This window comes from Stigmatopora nigra, chromosome 5, assembly GCF_051989575.1.
Source record: "Stigmatopora nigra isolate UIUO_SnigA chromosome 5, RoL_Snig_1.1, whole genome shotgun sequence".
NCBI classification, from domain to species: Eukaryota; Metazoa; Chordata; class Actinopteri; order Syngnathiformes; family Syngnathidae; genus Stigmatopora; species Stigmatopora nigra.
Genome location: NC_135512.1, coordinates 12154611 through 12178158, shown reverse-complemented (window position 1 = coordinate 12178158; position 23548 = coordinate 12154611). Strand labels below are relative to the sequence as shown.

The 23548-nt window shown below is 35.5% G+C and overlaps 3 protein-coding genes and 2 long non-coding RNA genes across 8 annotated transcripts; 3 read left to right on the top strand and 2 right to left on the bottom strand.

The window, feature by feature from the left end:
* The first annotated feature begins 331 nt into the window (after nucleotides 1–331).
* LOC144196941 (uncharacterized) lies at nucleotides 332–2526 on the top strand. Its single transcript, XR_013326423.1, has 4 exons — nucleotides 332–409; nucleotides 1639–1710; nucleotides 1796–1941; nucleotides 2024–2526. It is a non-coding gene; the product is annotated as an uncharacterized LOC144196941 (long non-coding RNA).
* A 138-nt stretch (nucleotides 2527–2664) lies between these two features.
* LOC144196931 (uncharacterized) lies at nucleotides 2665–13506 on the bottom strand. 4 transcript variants are annotated; one of them, XR_013326417.1, is made up of 6 exons: nucleotides 13391–13506; nucleotides 4812–4976; nucleotides 3256–3654; nucleotides 3129–3200; nucleotides 2908–3064; nucleotides 2665–2853 (listed from the first exon to the last, which is right to left on the bottom strand). It is a non-coding gene; the product is annotated as an uncharacterized LOC144196931 (long non-coding RNA). The 4 variants fall into 4 exon arrangements; XR_013326419.1 differs by having other exon boundaries at nucleotides 2665–2832; XR_013326418.1 differs by having other exon boundaries at nucleotides 2665–2735.
* Nucleotides 6020–8810, top strand: LOC144196930 (cornifelin homolog B-like). Its single transcript, XM_077717447.1, has 4 exons — nucleotides 6020–6181; nucleotides 7523–7587; nucleotides 7667–7854; nucleotides 8319–8810. The coding sequence occupies exons 2-4, from the start codon at nucleotides 7524–7526 to the stop codon at nucleotides 8445–8447; spliced, it is 381 nt and encodes a 126-aa protein (XP_077573573.1). The 5' UTR covers nucleotides 6020–6181; nucleotide 7523; the 3' UTR covers nucleotides 8448–8810.
* LOC144196929 (cornifelin homolog B-like) lies at nucleotides 12589–14932 on the top strand. Its single transcript, XM_077717446.1, has 4 exons — nucleotides 12589–12679; nucleotides 13405–13485; nucleotides 13565–13752; nucleotides 13835–14932. The coding sequence occupies exons 2-4, from the start codon at nucleotides 13413–13415 to the stop codon at nucleotides 14057–14059; spliced, it is 486 nt and encodes a 161-aa protein (XP_077573572.1). The 5' UTR covers nucleotides 12589–12679; nucleotides 13405–13412; the 3' UTR covers nucleotides 14060–14932.
* On the bottom strand, nucleotides 14205–23394 carry ttc4 (tetratricopeptide repeat domain 4). The gene is made up of 10 exons (XM_077717444.1): nucleotides 23246–23394; nucleotides 22201–22318; nucleotides 21959–22120; nucleotides 21791–21868; nucleotides 21129–21253; nucleotides 20942–21028; nucleotides 20591–20832; nucleotides 20436–20520; nucleotides 18327–18409; nucleotides 14205–15487 (listed from the first exon to the last, which is right to left on the bottom strand). Exons 1-10 carry the CDS (start codon nucleotides 23351–23353, stop codon nucleotides 15388–15390), a joined length of 1188 nt encoding a protein of 395 aa, XP_077573570.1. The 5' UTR covers nucleotides 23354–23394; the 3' UTR covers nucleotides 14205–15387.
* Nucleotides 23395–23548: the final 154 nt, after the last annotated feature.

The window sequence follows — 23548 nt, the reverse complement described above, 5'->3', positions numbered from 1 at the left end:
GAGATCGGTTTTCATAAATATTGGCAATATTTTTTATTTTCATTTTCCCCGTACAAAGGTCGGTGTACATGATTTGAAATGGTAAAAAAAAGTATAAAACGTACAAGTTGAGAGGTATGCTGTTTTATGGCATTCAAACCACACAACTCACGACTATCTTCGTCATCTTCTAAACGTAGACGGGTTGGGAGGACCAAGCATCTCTTAGGAGCGCGGTAAGCAACTCACCATCTTTTCCACTTTCAATGTGACGTGACAATATGGGCGTGGTTACGCCTATTGTATGACGGAACAATATGGGCGTGGTTACGCCTATTGTATGACGTAGCGGAGTTAATTGAGTGCATGTGCGCAGTAACTTCCTTTTGGAACGCTTTTTCCACGCTCATGGTGGACACACGACGACGAGGTAAGGAAAGTCGAGCTATTCACTGGCCTAAATGCGTTTTTATCACGCGATCGGGAGATTTTTCAGCAATTAATTGAGCCCAAAACGCCAACAAATCTCTTAGTTTAATGCCAGGTTTAACACACCGTCGACAATTTAAGTATGGGCTTCTTTTCTCGACCGGCTTTGTGCCACATCATGTTACTAGTCAGCATTAGTATTAGCGTCACGATTTGACTTAAAAAGCATGTTCTCCGGTTTCTTTCCATTATTGAGTCGTGTAGCAAGACTTTAAATTGAATCAAACAACGAAAGACATCAACCGACAGTTTCCTGGGTAAGTGTTCACATCCAGGGGCACGACTTAGTTCCTGTTGTTTTGTATGTAATCGTTTTCATTCTGCGTGCTAAACACTCATTCCCGATTTGCAATTGTTCTGTTTTTACAAAAAAATCACGTATACAAAATTTAAGCCAATTTTCTCCTCGCTCACTGGTGTCAAAGTAGCGGCCCGGGGGCCAAATCTGGCCCGCTGTGTCATTTTGTGTGGCCTGGGAAAGTAAATCATGAGTGCTGAATTTAAGTTGGGATCAAATTTAAATGAAGATTGTGCATGTATATTATATTACCTCATCTTCCCCCTTTTTAAATCAATAATTGTGTTTTTAAGTTTAAAAAAAGCATATTGTAAAATCTAAAAATACATTTATTTTAAAAATTGTTTTCCACGCTAATATTGAACATTTCCCCCAACATATTTTGTTTCCTTTTGAAATGAAAAACAAATTATTACAAGATATTTTCCCTCGTGAAGAAAAAAAAGCTCAAACATTTCTTTTAAATCTATTAAAAACTGAATTTAGGGCTTTTGGTGCAGTTTTTTTAATCCAATTTAAATAGAAAAAATATCTAAAAATAGTACAGCTCAGGTGAAATCAAGTTGACCTTATTGTGGCCCACGAAGCAACCCAAGTTTGACACCCTTGTCCTAGCTGTTAACCTCAGTCTGTATATTGAATTGCCTTGCCTGGAAAAGGGGAAATAGCACTGGCTAACTTATTTTCATTCTTTATCTTGATGGTTTATTAAAATTCCTCAATGCTGTAATTGGTTGGCAACCCCCAAATGCCTTGGTTAAATCAAGTTTCCACTGTTTAACATCAAGATAAAAATAACTTCCCATTAAAAAAAACAGCTAAGCCTCCAGGCTGTATATATGCTAACTTGTGTGCATTTTTTCTCTGTTTAGCACCAAGATGCAGCTTTCTGTGTGCCAAGATCACTCTTGAGGTTACAGAAGGGGAGACTGGGACTGATCAAGGTAAAACTTACCCCCACAAAAAAAAAAAGTTGATTCTCCAGTCTCTATATATTCTAACTTTTGCTATTTTTCTTGCACGCAACAGGCCTGAGGTATCTTGGTTGCCCACTTGAAGGTGTCCCTCTTGCATCATATGGTGTCTCTGTATTTCTGAAAATTCAATAAAAGCCTAAATCCTGATGACATTTCACTGGCTATTCATTTCCACAGCTTTTTGACTAAATCTTTAAGGTAAGAAGGTTGTCATTTAATGTAGGAGCAAGTGTTTTTTTCTTCTAATTTTCCAGGTGTTAATCCCCCCATTTTTTTCTAGATTTTATTTTCCAAGTGTTTATCCTGCCCAATTGTTTCAAAAATTTATCCCCTTTTATATTAAATTTAATTTTCTATTTATATACCCCCCCTGCATTTTTGTCATTTTTTTGTAAGTGTTTATCCCCTTGCTTTTTTCCTGGTTAATTTTCTAAGTGTTTATCCCTTGTGCTGTTTGTCAATTTTTTTCTAAGTGTTTATCCTCCCTGCTTTTTGTCAATTTTTTCCCTAAGTGTTTATACCCCCTGCTCTTTTCCTGGTTAATTTTCTAAGTGTTTATCCCCCCTGCTTTTTGTCAATTTTTTCCCTAAGTGTTTATCCCCCCTGCTTTTTGTCATTTTTTTCCTAAGTGTTTATCCCCCCTGCTTTTTGTCAATTTTTTCCTAAGTGTTTATCCCCCCTGCTTTTTGTCAATTTTTTTCTAAGTGTTTATCCCCCCTGCCTTTTGTCAATTTTTTCCCTAAGTGTTCATACCCCCTGCTCTTTTCCTGGTTAATTTTCTAAGTGTTTATCCCCCCTGCTTTTTGTCATTTATTTTCTAAGTGTTTTGCTGTTTTTTAATCTATAAATGTTAACTTGTAAATAAAGTTTTTTAACTCTAATTGTGACTGCATTTTTTTGTTAGATAAAGACCAACACATGTACATTTCAAAGCTTTTATTTTGAAAAACTTGAATAAGATGAAGTAATTCCTCTTGTCACCAGCTGGAAATCTGGAAAAACAGGATGTTAGCTTTTATTTTGAAAAAGTTTGTAGATTGGTTCCCGTTGGTGCTCCAGCATCGTAAAAAATCGAATCTTCTCCACCCCCTGGTGGAGAAGATTCGAAAACTGAAAAAGGGGTGGTTAGTACAGTTAGTTGAAAAAATAATGAGTAGGGCTCACCTTTTATTTTGAAAAACTGAAGTAGTTCCCCTTGTCACCAGCAGGAAATTTGGAAAATAAAAGCTCCAGCTTTTATTTTGAAAAAGTTTGTAGATTGGTTCCCATTGGTGCTCCAGCATCGTAAAAAATCGAATCTTCTCCACCCCCTGGTGGAATACTGGAAAACAAAAAAAGGGGGTCAGTACACAAAGTTAAATAAAAAACCATTGAGAAGGGCTCACCTTTTATTTTGAAAAACTTCATAGAGTGGGGGCTCCTGAGCCTATCTGTTCATAGGCAGAAATCAGGTCCCCCTGGTGGGGGGTAAATACACAGACTTGAATAAAAAATACATTGAGAAGGGCTCACCTTTTATATTGAAAAATGGGGAGGGGAGCATGAAACCTGGTCCCCTTTGGGTGGAATTCTGAAAAATAAAAATACATTCATAAGGACTTACTTTTTATTTTGAAAAAAAAAACTCAGATATGCTCAGGCAGAACAAATCTATGAGTTTTTTCAAAATAAAAGGTAAGACCTTGGAAATGTTTTTTTATTTAACCATGTATTGACCCATTTTTTTCAGAATTCCAGCCAAGGGGAGCAGGTTTCCTGCCTATGTCGAGATAGGCTCAGGCAGAACCAAATCTCGACATAGGCAGGAAACCGGGTCCCCCTTGGGTGGATTCTGGAGAGAAAAAAACTCAGGTTGGGGTGCCTGAACCTATCTTCACAAAGGCAGGAAACCAGCTCCCCCTTGGGTGGATTCTGGAAAACAAAAAAGGGGGGTCAATACATAAAGTTAAATAAAAAAAAAACTCAGATTGGTTCTGTACATAGGCAGGAAACCAAAAAAAGAGTGAAGGAACAATAGATTAAAGTAAAGACTAGCGCCGAATGTCAAAATTTGACAAAACTATCTCCTACATCAAAAGGCAATATTAGACAGTCTGCTGTAGAGACTAAAAAACGATTGTCTGTTTTCCTCCACGAAAATATATCAGGATCTTGATCATGTGGTGGGAAATTTGAAAACACTTGACAGGTTAAAATAAAGCCTACCTCTACCTCAAGTTTTCAGTCAATTTCAAATCCATTGATTCTTAAAAAAATATATATACAAAGAGCTTCTGTTTTTCTAGTTATGTTTAAATGAGTCAAAAATGACACCTGCACTATTGTTTAATCGGTTTTGTCAAAACCACATTTAAAACTAATATGAAAAAGGTCCAAGCCCCAAGGTCCTTAAAAAAGTTAAGGGGGTGAAAGTTTATAATTTAATTATGTTCAGTTCCACTACATGGCAGATTTTTTTTTTTGCAAGTTCAGAAAGATGTGAAAAGCCACATGGAAGCTACTCCTTCACTTGCCACTACAGTATTTTTTTAAAAAATTTACTTCAAAAGGGATGAGCCTACTTTACAGGTTATAATTTATAATTTATCACAACCATGTCTGGTCTACATTAACCGCGATAATCGAGGGATTACTGTTTATTCCTTACACATCCACTAATGACATGTGTGGGTGACTAATCCTCAGTTTTTTGTTATTTAAAAAATATTTGAATGTATCATGATGAAAATCGAGCAAATTGCGCAAAGCCCTGAACGCTGGCGTTTAAATATTACACGGATGGAGAAAATCGGAACTATTTAATAATGACTCATTGTTGTGGCGTCAACAAGCTGCTCCTTTCTGGTCGTTTTTGCCACATTCTTTAAGTTTCCCTGCAGTCTGTGCTCGCTGAGTGATTAAAACACACGATGGAATTATTTCTTTTTAAACGAGGAGCGATCGTTAACGCATTGTAGCCAATTTGTTTGCAAACATTTTGCTGTCTGCACACACATGGGGCTACATCGCGTCAAAAATCACTCTTAAGACGAGAACTGGGGGTTCGAAATCCCCAAAAGACAACGTACCAAATGTGCAGCATCGTCCCGTGAGAAGTTTGGCAGGATTTCGTCGGCAAATCGTCACTTTTGAGCTGCTCAGCAGTGCACGCACGGGCGCACCTCGTCCTTCCGGGCTCATCAATTGATTTTGGCGTGTGACGTCGGTTATTTGAACTCTGGCCTCGGCCACGCCTATTAAAAAAGGACACATAAAAAATATATTTTTCTTTTCATAATAACGTGCATTAGTCAGCATATGTTTGTGTGCACGGGGCTGTAAATGCTTTTTGGTTGGACTTAAATACTTAAAAGAAAAATACATTGTTTTCATAATAACACGCATTAGTCAATGGGTGGGACGAGGGGCGAGGCTGTAAATACGTGTATACATTGTATTCATCCTAACGTCTGTGGGGGCAGCTGTAAATACTTTTTGGTTGGGCTTTAATCCTTTAAAATACAGTAGTATTGCACATTATGAACATTATGATCACATGCACTTTGGTGTTTGTTTTTTTACTTCTAAACATTTAAATGATACTTCATACCTGTCAACCTCTGCTGATAACTGCCCTTATAAATGATTATGATTCCCGTTAGATTAACAAAGGGTTACTATTGTTGTTTAAACTCTTCCGTTTAGGGCAGCGGTGTCAAACATAGGGCCCGCGGGCCGGATCCGGCCCGTTTGGTGGTTTGATACGGCCCGGGGAAGAAAGCTGCATTGTATGAAAAAAAGAAATTTCTTTAAAATGTGTAGTTATCGTATTATCCGCTAGGGGGCGGTGTGTTTTAGTACGTGTAGACAACATGAAAGCAACACATTGTTACTATTTCTGTGATCAGTTTTATGTACAACACACTTAAATATATGTTTAACTGTGTAAAAGTGTTGTTAAAATTGCACATACTTTATTTATGTTCTTATGTTATTCTCTTGTTCATAATATATTGTTCATAATGTAAAAGGAAAATTCTGTTAATAAACATTTTGATAATTGACTCATTCTTTGCACTAATTATTAGTATTAGTGACTAATACAAAGGAAAAAAGTGGGCTTATTGTTAATTTTATGTAATTTTGCAATGAGTTTACGGGTCCGGCCCGCATGATATCAAATTAAGATGTATTTGGCCCGCAGACTAAAGGGAGTTTGACACCCCTGGTTTAGGGTGTTGGCAAGTAAATATGTTTTACCGGATTGAAAATTTTGCGTGCTCTTCTACTGTGACACACCTGCACGAACAATCAACAGTTGCTGGCCAAACTACACATTGCTACAAATTATTCAGGTTCTGCTGCATTTTTTTTTAGCAAAGTGACTGTTGAACCAGAGCCTTAGAATGATCTTATTCCTTTTAAGCTTTCCTGAGTGATAAGAAGCAAGATTGAGCAGGTAAGAAATATTTATTTGGCAGACGTGTAGTCCTTTTCATCTATACTTTGGCATGGCAGATTTTAATAGGCAATAATAACATTTTTACACACTAGCATGAGATAGGGGAATTTTTTTTATGTCAAGAAGATAAAATCTAATTGTCCCAAATGAACTAATTCATTTTTTTGTTTTTTGTTTAGTGTTTAACGTTTGAGTTTAAAGGCTACTCATAAACTACTATGCAGGAATTCCACCAATGTTTTTCAAAGCTTTAGAGACAGCAAAAAAAAAGAATAAAACATTTTTTTAAAAAGAAAATTCACCTAAACACACAAGTATCAGTGGTGAAATATGACATAGAGAGAAATAACATTTTGCAAGTACAGTGGTACCTCGACATACGAGTGCCCGACATATGAGCAATTCAAAGACCAAAAATGGGTAACATTTTGAGCAAATATTTATTTATACGAGACAATTTTTAATACACGAGCAGACAGCGGACGCGAGAGGCTGCTCATAAGAACATAATGCGCATTGTCTCTCTCTGGTTGCAACTCCTTTGTGTAATGTTTCTGCGAGCACTGGGCGGAGCATTGCATTTTTTTTCAGTGTTTTTTTTCCCCCATTAGTCAGTACTAATGGTCTATATGCTACTTCTCGTTGGCAAGTGATCGTGCGTTATCTTGCGAGGACATTTGTGTTTATCATTTTGGGAATATTTTGAAGGGAATACAAAAGCAAAAAACGCTTAATACGTTCCTTTTAGTTGCATGTGAAAGTCAGGGTAGAGGCAGGGCAAATAAAGCCAAGCAGGGAGAAGAAAGGTATAAAAAATTCAAACAAATTTTGAATTGGTTTAGTGTAAGGTTAGATTAAATTTATTTTTGAGTGTGTCTGCATCGTAATCCAAGTTCATTTAAATTAGTTCATGTTATGTTACGAGCGCATTGCCATGCAAATTCCCCCCCTGCGAAATATGTATAATTTTAGTACTATTAAACATAATTTAGTAATATTAAACCACTAGTTATTTGTTACTTTGTTAATTAGAAAAAATCCAAATGTTTTTCCAATCCAATATCCTGTGTTTTTTCAGAGGGTTGGAACAAATTAATTTGTTTATAGTTCATTTCTATGGGAAATATTCATTTGAGTTACAAGAATATTGACATACGTGCTCAGTTCTGGAACGCATTAAGCTCATATCTCGAGGTACCACTGTATCATTAATACTTTCTGACATTCTAAAATGTCAGTTCACCAAAAAATGTCCAGGGAGTAGTAGCATGGGTCTTAATTTTTAAGATATTTTGACATGTTAATTGCCTTAATGAGTTACTCTATTTGCTCCTTTAGGATGTCTACAAGACAGACAGAATGGAACACCGGCATATTTGATTGCTGTCAAGACAAGGGCTCTTGTAAGAATGTTTACAAAATATACAAGTACTTACAGTTACAGTACTGGTGTCGTTAAAACTGAATTAATTTGTTTTCCAGGTTGCTATGGATTCTTTTGCTGCCCTTGTTTGGCATGCTCGGTTGCAGGAAAATTCGATGAGAACCGATGTCTCCCGTTGTGTGACATTTTCAGCCCTGCTATATTGTCAGCTTGTGGGATCCCTCTGTTTGCGCCCCCTGCAGCATTGTCTCTCAGAGTGGGCATTCGAAACAGATTTGGCGTCAAGGTATTTGGCGTGCTGTTATGATATTTGCTGATTACATCATCACTACACTGCAGAATTGGTGGCCAGCCAATCACAGGACACCGTTCAAGCTCACACTCATTTATAGAGACAAATTAGAGCGTTCAACAGGCTGCTTTGCATGTTTTTTGGGATGTGGGAGGAAACCAGAGTACCCAGAGAAAACCCACACAAACCCAGAGAGAACATGCAAACTTTAAACAAAATAATAAACAATAATAAGCCAATCCTAACAATAATGATGATATAAACACCGTTAGGTGTCATTCATGGCTTGCATTATTCACCTTAGACTTGATGGATGAGCAGGCACTCTAAAGACCAAACTACCTGCATGCATCAATCTATTTTGAATTATCTAGTGTTGATTTGAGCTATCATTTAAAAATGTTGTATAATTGTGTTTTTATACTATAAGCACTAATAATGACGCTTGTTGTTCACAGGGCTCAATGTGCAACGACATCATGACCTCGTGTTTTTGCATGTGGTGTAGCTGGTGTCAAATGCACCGTGAACTGAAGTATCGCAAGAAAAATCCCACCGTCATCAATATGCAGCCTGCACCCCTGTAAAGATTTCTTGAATACAATCGAATTCAGACTGCGGGAGCAGTTTGACACCATTATATTTCTGAATTGCAGCTAATTGATATAAAGATGAGGATTGAAGATACATAAGCCAAGTAATAATAATAATTAGGGATTGGTATTGTGTCAAATCTGGCGATACGATTCGTGTAATGATTAACAGGTCATGATTCAATGCGATAGCAATTAACACCGATTGTACATATTAAGGTGGTTATTGTGATTTTCTGTATCGCTGTATATATATGTATATTTATATATATATACATATCCATATACATATATGAACCAATTGCATGTATCTTGTTAGCTCAATTCTCACTGCAATAAAAACGAAGAGGAAATTTACATGTTTAATGCGACTGCAATTTATTTTGACTGTTCCTTATATATACATGTATGTATATTATATATACATGTATGTATATTATATATACATGTATGTATATTATATATACATGTATGTATATTATATATACATGTATGTATATTATATATACATGTATGTATATTATATATACATGTATGTATATTATATAGATAGATAGATAGATAGATAGATAGATAGATAGATAGATAGATAGATAGATAGATAGATAGATAGATAGATAGATAGATAGATAGATAGATAGATAGATAGATAGATAGATAGATAGATAGATAGATAGATAGATAGATAGATAGATAGATAGATAGATAGATAGATAGATAGATAGATAGATAGATAGATAGATAGATAGATAGATAGATAGATAGATAGATAGATAGATAGATAGATAGATAGATAGATAGATAGATAGATAGATAGATAGATAGATAGATAGATAGATAGATAGATAGATAGATAGATAGATAGATAGATAGATAGATAGATAGATAGATAGATAGATAGATAGATAGATAGATAGATAGATAGATAGATAGATAGATAGATAGATAGATAGATAATTAGATAGATAGATAGATAGATAGATAGATAGATAGATAGATAGATAGATAGATAGATAGATAGATAGATAGATAGATAGATAGATAGATAGATAGATAGATAGATAGATAGATAGATAGATAGATAGATAGATAGATAGATAGATAGATAGATAGATAGATAGATAGATAGATAGATAGATAGATAGATAGATAGATAGATAGATAGATAGATAGATAGATAGATAGATAGATAGATAGATAGATAGATAGATATATATATATATATATATATATATATATATATATATATATATATATATATATATATATATATATATATATATATATATATATATATATATATATATATATATATATATATATATATATATATATATATATATATATATATATATATATAGTTTTGGTGGTTGTATAGGTTTATAGGAATTCTGTATTGTTGTAATTAGAGATTGTCAGTTGTCAGTTAGAAATGTTCCTGATTGATGATGATTCTCAAAGTTAGTGTACCTTAACTGCTGTTATTATCAAGCACATTGTTTAGTCCTTTACTTGCATTTTATTTAAAAAATCACTTTCTTTTTTAGTTTTTGTTTACGTGATGAGCATAGAATCATATTTTACAGAAATACACATTCCCCTACTTCCAATATAACATTAAATTAAGACACTGAAGTGTGCGCACACTTAAGTTTTTATACACTGTATTTGCCAGCTGTACTGAAATGAAATAGTTTCAGACCTTTCAAAGATACACGTTTTAATTTGGCCAAATTATATTTGTGAATAGTAGATTTTGCATGAATCATAATTTGATTAAACATTATTTATATGATATCACACTTTACTGAACCATTCCATAAGTTTACAAGTATATATCTACTAAGTATATATTTCCACAACAGATGGATAACAGTCAACATATGGCGGGGGGCACAAAAGGCAAGATTTACAAATCCAGATCAATTGAGCTCATTGACTACATCAAAATGAAGACCTTACAGGATAGTATCATTAGATAATCTTGAATTAAATTTCTTGAAATATATTACAGCTAGAAAATTCAAGCAAAGTTCAAATTTCCCTTCAACAATATTTACTGTGCGCTACTGTATAAAGGAGTACTCTCCAGCAGTCCTGCTGCTCCTACTTAACTAGGGATAGACTCCAGCACCCCGCAACCCTCAATGTGGATAAGCAGAATGATTGTTTACGTGCCAATATGTAGATTTGTTTAACAAAATACATTTTTTGCCTTTTTCCAAACACAGTGCATCAAGTCAAATTAAAGTTGGAGGAGAATGCAAAGTGAATATGTCATCATTTCATAGATAACGTTTCACAAAGAGAAAATGCTTAAGAATAATCACTTATACAATTAAACCATTGTATACGGAATAGTTTCTGTCCAAGTTGTGGATTTTGAGGATACATGCTGGCCCCTGGTGGATGTAAAAGGAGCTTAACAGAATCGGATCCGCCCTCGCAATGTGTACCTTTGTCATCAAATTGTTTTGCTGTAAAGACGTAACTCAAGTGGTTGATTGTTTGTTGTTTGGTTTGTGTATATTTATATTTAAGGTGTGAATAAACATTTGTTGAAATGAAAAACCCAAACTATAGACGATTTATTTAATTTCTTTAGTCATAGGTCCGTCTGGAGTAGCTTAAAAATGTGCTATAAGGAAATGTTTAAAGCAACAATAACGCATTCATTATCATTTTGCAACTACCTGAAGGATGAAGGAAAACCTGTTCTCATTCACCCATTGAAACACACAAACTAGTCAGCATGAGTACAGACGCTCCCCTAATATGAACGAGTTAGGTTCCGAGCGCTTGTTCATAAGTTGAAAGTGTTCATTAGTTGAAATTGTTCATTAGTTGAAATTGTTCATAAGTTGAAATTATTCATAAGTTGAAATTGTTCATAAGTTAAGTGTTCATAAGTTGAAATTATTCATAAGTTGAAATTGTTCCTAAATTGAAATTGTTCTTAAGTTGAAATTATTCATAAGTTGAAATTGTTCATAAGTTGAAAGTGTTCATAAGTTGAAATTGTTCATAAGTTGAAATTGTTCATAAGTTGAAATTATTCATAAGTTGAAATTGTTCATAAGTTGAAATTGTTCATAGGTTGAAATTGTTCAAATTGAAGTTGATTCAGGTCTATATTTTGTATTATAATTTATGTTTAAGGCCTATAAGTATATTGAAGGTTTATATAAGTGTATTTGTATGTTTAAGCCTTGTATAAGTAACCAGCATTGGTTTGTACTGAAAAAACATTTAATAAAATGGAGAGAATACATACAGTACTGTATGTACCTACATTAGAGAGATGGAGAGACACATTAAAGAGAAACTGGCCGAAAGAAGCTATCTAATGACGATTGCACAGTTTTTTTTTTCATAAATGCGGTAGCACTGTATGGCATCATTCAATTGATTTGCAACCTTTGTGCAACGTTCAATATTTAAGTCCTGCTGCTCAATCTTTCTGTTTATGAAATGGTACTGACTGTTGAAACGATTCAAGTTGTATTCCCGTGTAACCATTTTCTCACATGCATCAAGCTTCTTTATTATTGCCACTTTGGTTTCAAATGAAATGGCTTGCCTCTTCCTTGCAACTCCCTCACTAGAAGCCTTTCGCTTTTCACCAACCATATTGACTAACGGATGCACGAGATATTTAATGATAGAAATGAAAAAGGTCAATGAATGATACATGTATGGATCTCTAAAATATGTGTGAAAATCTTGGATATATTCTCTGAGGGGTATCCAGTTTGAGCTCCATCGGGGAGGAATTTTCCCCTTTTCTTTGCCTGATAAAAACACTTGGAAAGCCACTGGAACCATGGCCGTATTTCACGTTAACTCCATTTAGACTAGGATGATCGGCAATAATATGATTGTTTCGAGCCTTCAAATGCAAATGGGTTGGACGTCTATCGCCATCCAAGGCAGTACTATACGAGTTGTAAAATAAATGTATTGGTTCTGGTTGTAAATGTTATACTTTTGCGTGTAATTATGCCAAAAGCCTTCTCCCCTGTGGCAATACATTTTGCAAGAGTTGACACTGATCCAAAATGAATGGTTGTTAGCGTCATTTTCATTTTACTTTCATTTCCTTGTCGATAACCTGTTTGGCATCTTTTTTTTTCAATATAGCAGTACTATATAGCAATGACGTTTGCACTATTCTTCAGTCATTTACTGCACCTACACTGTATCAAGACCACATCCAACTTCCTTAGGTAAGCTTTGTTGAATTATACTTCCCTCAACATTTTAACATGGAGAAGAAATACATGATGTTTTTCATACTCTATATTTTTTAAGGCAATCTTGAGTTACAACCCGAGTGAGTCAGCTGGTACAAATCAGTGCTAGTTATATGTTTCAATAGCTCAGGTTTGATCTGAAAAAGCACTGTTGATAATAAAATCAGGGTATTTGAAATGATGTTTACACTGTTAAAGGGATTAAAAATACATTACAAATCAAGTATATTTTTTTTACAATTGATAATTTTGCACATGTTAATGGCTGTGATTTTAAACAAAATTTATACTCTTCAGTCAATATGAAGTTATGAACAAATAAAAATTATCATATATTAGAGCATTTAGAATTATTCAGTTACTCTGTGCAAGAACAAGCATAGACCTGAAATAACTTATTTTTGGGTGTAAATGGCATCATGGGTCTGTCTGAAAACCGAAAAAAAAAACAATCCGTAAATACAAAATCTGAATTTGTTCAAAATTATTGGCCTGGAAAATCTTTTAGGACACTATATATTATTATTTATTAATATTTGAATGCAACTTTTCACCTAGAAATAAATGTGAGGCTATTACTAAGTTATAAATAAATTCAAACTCTCCTACAGTACATCCAGTTTTTTTGTAAGGTATTAAATATTTTAAAGAGACATTTGTAATTGAAATATAAACTATATTTACCCTTTGTGCTTCAGGTATCAGAATGCAAACGGACTCCGGACCTCTCGTTGACTGGGATAGTGACCTGTGTGACTGCTTTGAAAATGCCAGTACCTGTAAGATATATATAAACAAATAAGTGACTTTCCCAGTTTGGTTTCACATTGATGAAATCTCATTTTTGTTTTGTTTCAGGCTGCTATGGTTTCTGGTGTTGCCCTTGCCTGGCCTGCACAGTGGCAGGAAGATATGGAGAAAACCGCTGTCTCCCACTGTGTGACATCTTTGCCCCTGCTGCTCTTAATTCTTGTGGCATTCCTATGTTTGTCCCACCTGCGGTCTTGTCTCTGAGAGCATCCATGCGAGCCAAATATGGTATCAAGGTAGGGTGAATTAAGCTGGAAGCCATGCTTGAAAAATCCAATTCACTTCCCAAATTGACTGCATTCTGTACTTTTCTCCCAGGGCAACCTCTGCAATGACATCATTGCTTCCTGTTTCTGCATTTGGTGCAGTTGGTGTCAGATGCATCGTGAGCTTAAATACCAGAAGAAAAAACCAACTGTCATTAATGTACAACAAGTAACTGTTGTGCAACAGCCTGTTCCTACAATGGTGGTGCAACAGCCTGCTCCTACAATTATGATGGAGTCGAGACCAGCACCTCCTTATTATCCTAATATAAAATAAGACACATCCCATACAGTTTAAAGTTATATTAGTTTTTCAACTTTTAGTCAGTCTGCACTTGATTTGATTCTTTGAAAACATTTCATGTTAATCTTAACATCATTTAAATTGATTGAAGGGTAACAATATGTGGTGTGAAGAGGCATTTTGTTATTTTTGATAGAAGGAGTACATATTGTTCACCAAAACATCACTATACATGAAGGAATAAATAATGTATTTCTCTCACTTGGCCAGTAAGCGTTCTAATTTCCACCTATTGGGCTCAAGACTAGGGTTCAGGCAATTGATTGAAAGCATTTCAAATGTAAACACTCCACTTTATTTACAACACCAGACAATACAAGTGTGAATAGTACACTATTGTGAAATTCAAATTTGTCTGATTTAATCGCCCTGCTCTTTTTTTTTTTACAAAACAAAATACAGATTCTATTTGATAGAATTATACATCTAGTAATCTGCCTATATGGTGATGTGTAGTACAGTGTTCCCTCGATTATCGCGGTTAATGGGGACCGGGAATTAGGGATTCCCCTTCAAAAATGCTTAATTTGAATTTAATTAAAAAAAAAAAATTATTATTATTATTGTTTTTAACCCCCTGTATACAGTACACCATATAGAATACGAGTAGAGAGAGTGAAATTCATTTTATAACAAAAAAAAACTGTAAAATATGTTGTTTCAATGTAATATTTGTATTTTTTTCCCCAAAAAAATCCGCGAAGCTCTGAGTCTGCGGTAGCTGAACCGCGAAGTAGCGAGGGAACACTGTATATGCACAATGTGCTGTGTACAGAAATGATATATATTATACTGCATGTGGATTAGTTGTAAATTCCTTCTTGAATAAATTGTCCAGCAATTTTGTTTGTTTTTTTTCCTCCTCCTTTTTTATAATGTAGATTTAGGGACACATATGGTCCCACTATCACGAGGTTACCGCCTGAAATCACAATTAGCTTGTGGGCTTTAAATAAAAAAAATAAAAAATAGGGCCAAGGCGTTGTATTTTACTAGGAAAAATGTAGAAGTGACTGATAAGTCCAGCAAACTAACAGGTTAAATCATTGATCATGTTTTTGAGAAATTGTTCACATGATTAACAATTTTACTAAAAGTTTTACCTTTGAATAATTACATAATAAAAGGTAATATAAGCAAAGTCTGTATCCGACAAAATAGCAGGCGTTTGTCTTAATCCATTTTAAAAACATACTATACCGTCTTACCAGCTCTTGCACAAGAGTCAATATTCTCTCGGTGAACATCTTTGGGTCACCAAGAAAATCTTCATGAGACATTAAAACTGAAGAGCAGAATTTTCACATTGCCCGTGTTTTCTTTCCTGTTAAATATTGCTTCCAGAATGATGAGCCATTCACCAAAATGATGAAGCTGGGCGTTCCGGCCTTGACAAAATACCTGCAAAATAGAAGGCGCATTGTCAAGAGGCAGAAGGTGTGGTAAAAGCTGACTGTAAATGTAGTTATTTGCATACATGGAAAATATTTCAATTTGTATTTCAGCTATTATTTTCCATTTGACTGCTAGATATGGCTTGAAATAGTTTTCATAGAAAAGCATTGCCATAATCATGACTAATACTTTTTTGCCATAGGTACGTGATCAGAATTCTTAAATTTCTAGGCAAGTTGAATTCAACACATTTTAATGACGTTTAAAGTAAAGTTGACGAAATAATTAAACAGGGGGGAAAAAACAACAACAAAACAGGTCAGGTGGTGTGGTCAAGTCACTGCTAAAAGTCATGCCCAACCACATTATATAAACATAAACAATGAAAACAATCGTACAAAAGATTGCAATTGTATTAACGCAAGACGAAAGAAACGTGGGAATGGCGCGATACCCAGCGATCCATGAAATGGCCACTCCTAGATACCATTTTTTTAAATAGCCTAGATCAGTGTATCCCAACCTTTTTTGAGCCGAGGCACACTTTTTGCATTGAAAAAAATCTCAAGGGACACCACCATCTGAAAATCTTTGTCGCCTATATTTATAATAGTTATTCTCATCGACGTTTTATCAGCAGAAATCGCATCCAAAATTATTCCAAAATCTAATTTTTCACAATGACCTAATGTCACGGAAATTTGGCCTGTGGACCCTGAACAACTTCCGGTTTCATTGATGCAAATAACCAAGTAAAGTTATTGATCGCATCATTTTATGATTTTTCTCTAAATATTACTTAAATCTCCTAATATTCCGCAAAAAAAATTGTGCTCACACAGACTTTACGTCGGCAAAAGTTGATGCCCTAGAAACCAGACAACTTCCATTTCGACTTAGAGAAAAATAAGCAACAAAATTTCTGTTTCACAACTTGAATCAAATAATAGTATAATCTACAATTTAACGTTCATATTTTGATTTGAACATTGTAATAGTTAAATTTTAATCTCCTTATATTCATATTAACTTTTCTCTCTGAATATCACATTGTATGACTTCTTGCAATTTCCCATGGCACACCTGACCATTGCTCACGGCACACCAGTGTGCCGCGGCACAGTGGTTGAGAAACACCGGCCTAGATAGATAAAAAATCTTAACAGTTGCACCCTAAACAAAACTATTAAAACCCTTCAATAGACAAACTATACATTTTTAAATCAAATGTAATAATACATTCACATTGTAAAAACAATTTTTGACTAACTGTGCATTGTAATGATCAATTGTGATTTTCTTTACAGTTTATTCAATTTGTACTTACAGTGGTCCAAATAAGCATTTAGTCAACCACCAATTGTGCAAGTTGTCCAACTTGAAAAGATTAGAGAGGTGTGTAATTGTCAACATGGGTAAACCTCAACCATGAGAGACTGAAAGTGAAAAAAAACCTCAATATCACATTGTTTGATTTTTAAAGAATGTATTTGCAAATCCTGGTGGAAAAAAAGTATTTGGTCAATACCAAAAGTTCATCTCAATATTTATTATGTACCCTTTGATGGCAATAACGAAGGCCAAATTTTTTCTGTAACTCTTCACAAGCTTTCCTCACACTGTTACTGGTATTTTGCCCATTCCTCCATGCACACCTCTAGAGCAGTAATGTTTTGGGGCTGTTGTTAGGCAACACAAACATTCAACTCCCTCCACAGATTTCTATGGGGTTGCCATCTGGAAACTGGATAGGCCACACCAGGACCTTGTTTACCCTGGTGGACAATTACAGGCCTCTCTAATCTTTTCAAGTAGGAGAACTTTGACAATAGTTGGTTGTCTAAATACTTATTTGCTCCAGGAACTCTGTGGATTTAGAGTTAATTATTTCCGTGTAAGCACTTTAGTGGTGCAAGGTTTTTCATGAAGGAAATGGTATGGTTAATAAATTGTTCACCTCTTGTTTTGATGTCAACATTCCGCACATTGTAATTAACATGGAAGAATTATTGAGTCAATTCTTCAGTCTTAAACAGGGAAGCTGTAGGAGGGTCGAGGGTTATTCTGTTAGTATGGCCTGACTGACTAAACAGCCAGTTAAGTATTTTTAATACAGTAAGGAGTCAAAATGTTAAAAGCATTACATTGAAATAGCCAGATTAAACACAGCTATCAATAAATTACCTCATCATGCTGTATATAATTAAAAAATGAGAAAGATATATTGTTTTAATCTCGACTGGTCTGGTGTGCTGAGTGGTTAGAGTGTTGGGCTCACAGTTCTAGAGTCCTGGCTTCAAATCCAGGTTAGTTCACCTGGCTGGAGTTTGCTTAGAAATGTTGAAACCTCTGTTTTCCCTCTACAGAAACCATATTAAAATAAAAACTCTAATTCTTTCCCACAATTTCATTTTTTTTTTTTTAAACCACTAGGGAGCCACTTGGGCAGTGCTAAAAAGACGCATGCAGCTCCAGATTCTAGTATAGCGACCCCTGCCCAATTGCATCTGTAGTGAAAATTGTGCTTTTGGTGTGAGCCACATGGATGTCATTATATGGTTCACAACATGTGAACTGGCACCAGCCTGCCTATTTACATATGGAATGATAAAAAGAGTCTGATCGAAAAGAGTTGGGACCTTGAGGTTTTCAACTACAAACTTTGCATATTCTCTATCACAACGTCACTGAGTGGGAATCGAACCTACACAGCCTGCAACAAATTCAGGCGGAAAAGCCACTTCACTACCGGGTGGCACAGTGTAACTTGAGTGTGAAACATCTTAAGTAGCCCTGGCTCTTAAATTCTAACGGCAAATCCAGTAAAAGCCATGTGCGGAGTCACCTTTTGTGTTGCAGCACTTTTAAAAGTGAAGTTTCAGGGTCGACTTTGTAGAGCGTCTGCTTCTCTTCGTCCTCAAAGAACAACTGCAGAGTGAGGAGATGGTGAATTATTCATTAAAACACAGGTGACTTGAAGCTCAAGATAAATTTCACAATAGTACATTATTGACGAGTACAGAAGCCATTTGTCATATTCATAACGTAATTCCCAATGTGGAGCATAAAATCAAATAATTGGCATACAAGAGTACTGTAACGATCGCAGTATCTCAGGTTCAGAGTGCAATATCTTTTTGTTGTACAGTAATACCTCGACATACGAGTAATTTGAGATACGACTAAAATTTCGGGCAAATATTTATCTTGAGATACAAGACAAATGTTGATATATGAGCATATAGAGGAAGCGAGAGGCTGCTCATAAGAACATCATGGGCACTGCCTTTCAGGTCGCAACTCCCTTGTGTAATGTCTCTACGAGCACTGGGCGGAGCATTGCATTTTTTCAGTGTTTTTTTTCCCCATTAGTCAGTGTGAATGGCGGAGCGATCACTAATACAAGAGAAGTATGTACTACTTCTCGTTGGCAAGTGGTCGTGCAGTATCCTATTTATGTGGATAATTTAGGGAATTTTTTGAAGGGAAGACAGAAGCAAACAACCCTCGATAGGTTGCATCTGAAAGTCTGGGTGGAAGCAGGGTTAAATAGAGCCAATTCGGGAGAAGAAAGATATAAACATTTAAAACAAAATTAGAATTAAGTTTAGTGTACGATTAGATTATACTTAATTTTGAGTGTGTCTGCATCATAATCCAAGTTTATTTAAATATGTTTGTTATGTTACGAGCGCATTGCCGTGCAAAAGTCCCACCCCTTCTCTCCCTTCCGCGAAATCGGTCAAATTTTAGTACAACTAAAAACATTGTAGTGCTATTAAACCACTAGTTATTTGTTACTCCGTTAATAGATAGTACATTAAAACAAATACCATTTTTTTTCAATCCAATATCCTGTTTTTGGTGTTTTTTTTCAGATGGTTGGAACAAATTAATTTGTTTCTAGTTCATTCCTACGGGACACATTTTTTTTTGAGTTACGATTAAATCGACATACGACCTCAGTCCCGGAACGAATTAAACTCATAATGTACTATTAACAAGGCAGGACTGAGAGAGAAAAAAACACTTCCCCCAGCTTTCAATTTTGACTTCTTGCTCGCAATGTAGACCTGCCATCTTTTCCTGAAAATAAACCCAATGTGATTCAGTGATACATTGTCTGAGTAAATCAGCAAGCTGACAATGTAAGTGTGTATCCTTTGTTTCTGTTTTGCTTTCAAGTTTTGTTATTACACAGAAAATTTTCTGGGCGTTTAAAAAGTCTAATCCAGGGGTGTCCAAAATACAGCCTGCTCAGTTTTTATTGGCAGATAATGAAAATACAAACTGTCATGTTGGTCCCTTAAAGATTCTGTAAGGTCATTTTGATAATAGACACCCCTATCCAATTTGAATTGAACAACTATTTCCATCAATGGGAGCCAATGAGGTTAAGAAAAAACCTTTAAAAACCAAGTATTTCTACTCAATTAGGATCCTTTTTTTAGAAAATGAAAGTGGAAAATGTTCAAGTTGGCCCTTGCATTATTCAAGAAAAACTGGCCTAACCTGTCTGATTCCTTATGATAAATTGTTGTGACAAACATGAATTCACAAAAACAACATTCCTGGCAATCAATGAGTGTCAAAATGTTGCAATAACACTATACAGTCTCTGCTGAAACATATTGTACATCTAAGATTAGTTTTTCATTATCACATGCACCTGTGTGTACAGTGCATATGTACGTGAATATAACTGACAAGATGGCTGCACCTTTAGGTGAGATCATTTTTTGTGTGTTTAAACATTTTCTACATTGTCTCGCATATTTGTGATAGGCATTTTTAAATAGCAACCGTCATATGGAGTTCTTTCGTACTAAGTGTTGTATTTCCATTTAAGGTACGAAAACGGCGTTTAGTAAATTGAAACAGAGTATGCTGATATTTTTGAGAGTGCTTACAAGTATTTTTCTGAAAATCAACTTGATAAGAACTAAAGAATTACCTGCAAATTTTGTAGGTGATATTTTCTGTCCGCATCCCAAGATGGAAGTTCTTCCCCAAACATAACGGCAAAATGATCCAAGAACCTAATCCAAAAATCGAGAATAAGAAAGTGTTTTTCGTGCACTATTCTCAAAATGGTACTACAAAATATACCTGTCATTCTCGCAGAAGGCAGCGATGAAGTCACTTTGCTGATGTTCCGGATAGAGGAAGAGCACAGGCCAATTCAACAAGTCTTGCTCATTCAGGAAGACCTGAGCCCCCGTGGCTTGTTGTGAGCTAAGACCTTCTAGGCTCAGTTCGGCCAATGCCGTCGATGACCCTTCGTTGTCATCCTCGCCATCGGAACCCGAGTCACGAGGCTTCACAGACTTGACAAGCTTAATACCTCGTGCCTGCACAAAAAAAACCAATGAAGTCACAAATGGATTGGAGTTATACTTTGTTCAAGTCAAGAATTGATTCTATCTTATTACAAATAATTTTAGTACGCCCTTTAATAACCTTTATCGCAGACAAAAGAGCATCCTTCTGATTATTTAACTTCTTTTCTTTGAGCTTGGCCTTTCTGGCATCTCTTTCTGATGCCCTCTGTGGTAAAAAAATAAAAAATAAACAAACAAAAACCAAATTAAATCATTAAGAAGTATTGTACATATCACCATTATTTTGCCTTTAGGAGCAATCCTACCTTGTGTTTGTCTGCAGATGTTCTTAGGTCTTGCAACTTCTTATCTGAGGGATGAGCTTGTAGACCCTCTTCACACCACTGAATGGCTGCTGCAAAGTTACGCAACTCAATGCAGCACTGAGCACCTGAACACACAATGATATCAGAGCATGAATATAAATCACAACTATAGATGACCTCAATGTCGCCTGTAAAAAAGGTTTTCAAAACGTTTCGGTCAAATTACATTTTTTTTTAGCTGTCTTTTAAACTGCTTTTCCCATAACATGAAGTGACTAAAGTCACCTTGGGGGAAAATTCATAAAATTCCTGCAATAAAATAGTTATAATACTTAATTTTACATTTTCGAGGGACGTAGAACTCAACGATTGGCGACCTTAAGTTAATGTAAAAAAATTGATATTGAAATCGTTTTTTTTTTTTGTTTCTTTTATTCCTGTTGAGAAAACATTGACGAAAATGACTTTATAGTGTAGATACAGGTGACAGTATTTTAAATTATACGAGTTTCAGATGGTAATATGCCTTAAGATTTTTGTTATGCAAAAAGTGTGCTGCAGCTCAAAAAAGGTTGGGAAACAAAGTTTTTTTTTAATTTGTCTGAATTGAATCTTCTTCTACTGTTCTTTCCTTGTCTGATAGACAAGAAAATGGGACATACCTCTTATCAAAGCTTTAAGATGTTGTGGTTTCAACTTCTTTGCGTTTGTAGAGTCAATCAATGCAGATCGCATGTTGCCTACATGTCAACAGATCACATTCAAAAAGGTACTCATGATTATTTGGTCATTTAAAAGGAAATTAATATTTTGGAAGGAGAATATTGTACCAAGATGAAAGTGTGCTGCTGCACGGTTGGTGAGAAGAACAGTATCCAGGTCTTGGTCATCATATTTATTCTTCAAAGCTGCTGTGTATGCCACTATGGCTTTTTGGTATTTCTTCTCTTTGAAATATTCATTGCCTTCATTCTTTAGACTTTGTGCTTTTTCTAGAAAACCATACAAATACTTACTAACTCAATAAAGTTAGGACATTAGCAAACCACAAATGATATTTTGGCCCACTTACCCTCAGGGGTCCTGTCTTCATCGTGGAGAATTGCCTGGATATGAGCAAGCTCGGGGTATTCTTTGGGGTCAATCTCTTCTGGTACTGATTTCATGAACATTGGTATTTTATCAAACTCCTGAACAAGACCAGAAGAAAGTGAAATACATCATTCTAACAGATGTCAGTGTCAAGTACAATTCACATTGACCATCTACAGACAAACCATTTTGACTATTACATTGCCATTAGGGCTGTTTTTTACATTAAGGAAGTAAATTTGATTCATTCATTTTCTGAACCGCCTTCCCCTCACTAGGGTTGCGGGGGGTGCTGGAGGCACACACTCATACCTAGAGCCAATTTACAGTGTCCAATCAGCCTACCATGCATTTCTTTGGAATGTGGGAGGAAGCCGGAGTACTAGGAGAAAATCCACATAGGCCCGGGGAAAACATGCAAACTCCATACATCCATGACCTGGATTTGAAACCAGGACCCAAGAACTACGAGCCCAACGCGCTAACCACTCAGGCCGCCCAAAGTGAATATAGACATATTTTTTTTGAATTCCTATGGTCAAGATTTGGACAAATATTAAAACAAATATATTTGTGTTTATAAATGATTCACCCACTGCCATGGCAAGTCAATAGGGATTGGGCATCTAGCGCCCTCTAGCGGCCAATGAGGAAACAAACATTCCAGTATGACAGCAAACCGTGAACTAAAAATGATTGCATTAGAGATTAGACTGTTTAGTTTTATAATTGGCATTATCAATCATAGCTTATAATTGACATTATGATGCAATTCCACGGCATGTTTTCAACTATGCCTTGGAAAAAATGTTTTTTTTTTTTTAATCGTTCATCCAATTTTGTCCTATCCAATTTTCACTTCTAACAGCGTTGGCTTTATTTCTCGTTAAAAGTCAGTCAAATTGCAATTTATATTCCATCACGGAAAAAAATGTGAACGATTGGTTACAACGTATAATCGATCTACCGTTATACCTCGCGTTCAGTAACAATGCACTAAAATCGGGCTACATGTAAACTCTTACCTCTTCCCATGTGTTTTCATTAAAGGAATTTTTATATTTGTAGCGCGAGAAGGCTTCTGCGAAAACGTCGTCATCGTCACTATCATGTTGTGTAGCGGGGGAAGCCATGATTTGTCAAATGCGATCAGGCGCCGCAACGAAAATGTTTATTAAAGTATTGCTATATTTAAGTCACAGTTGACATAAGACAAGTATGTGTTTTGACGGCACGTGTGGGAACAACTGTCTAAATGGTCCGTGCGGAAACAGTACTGATGGAAGGATTCCTTGTCGAAATCGACGTCGGATCAGGCTGTGGTCTTC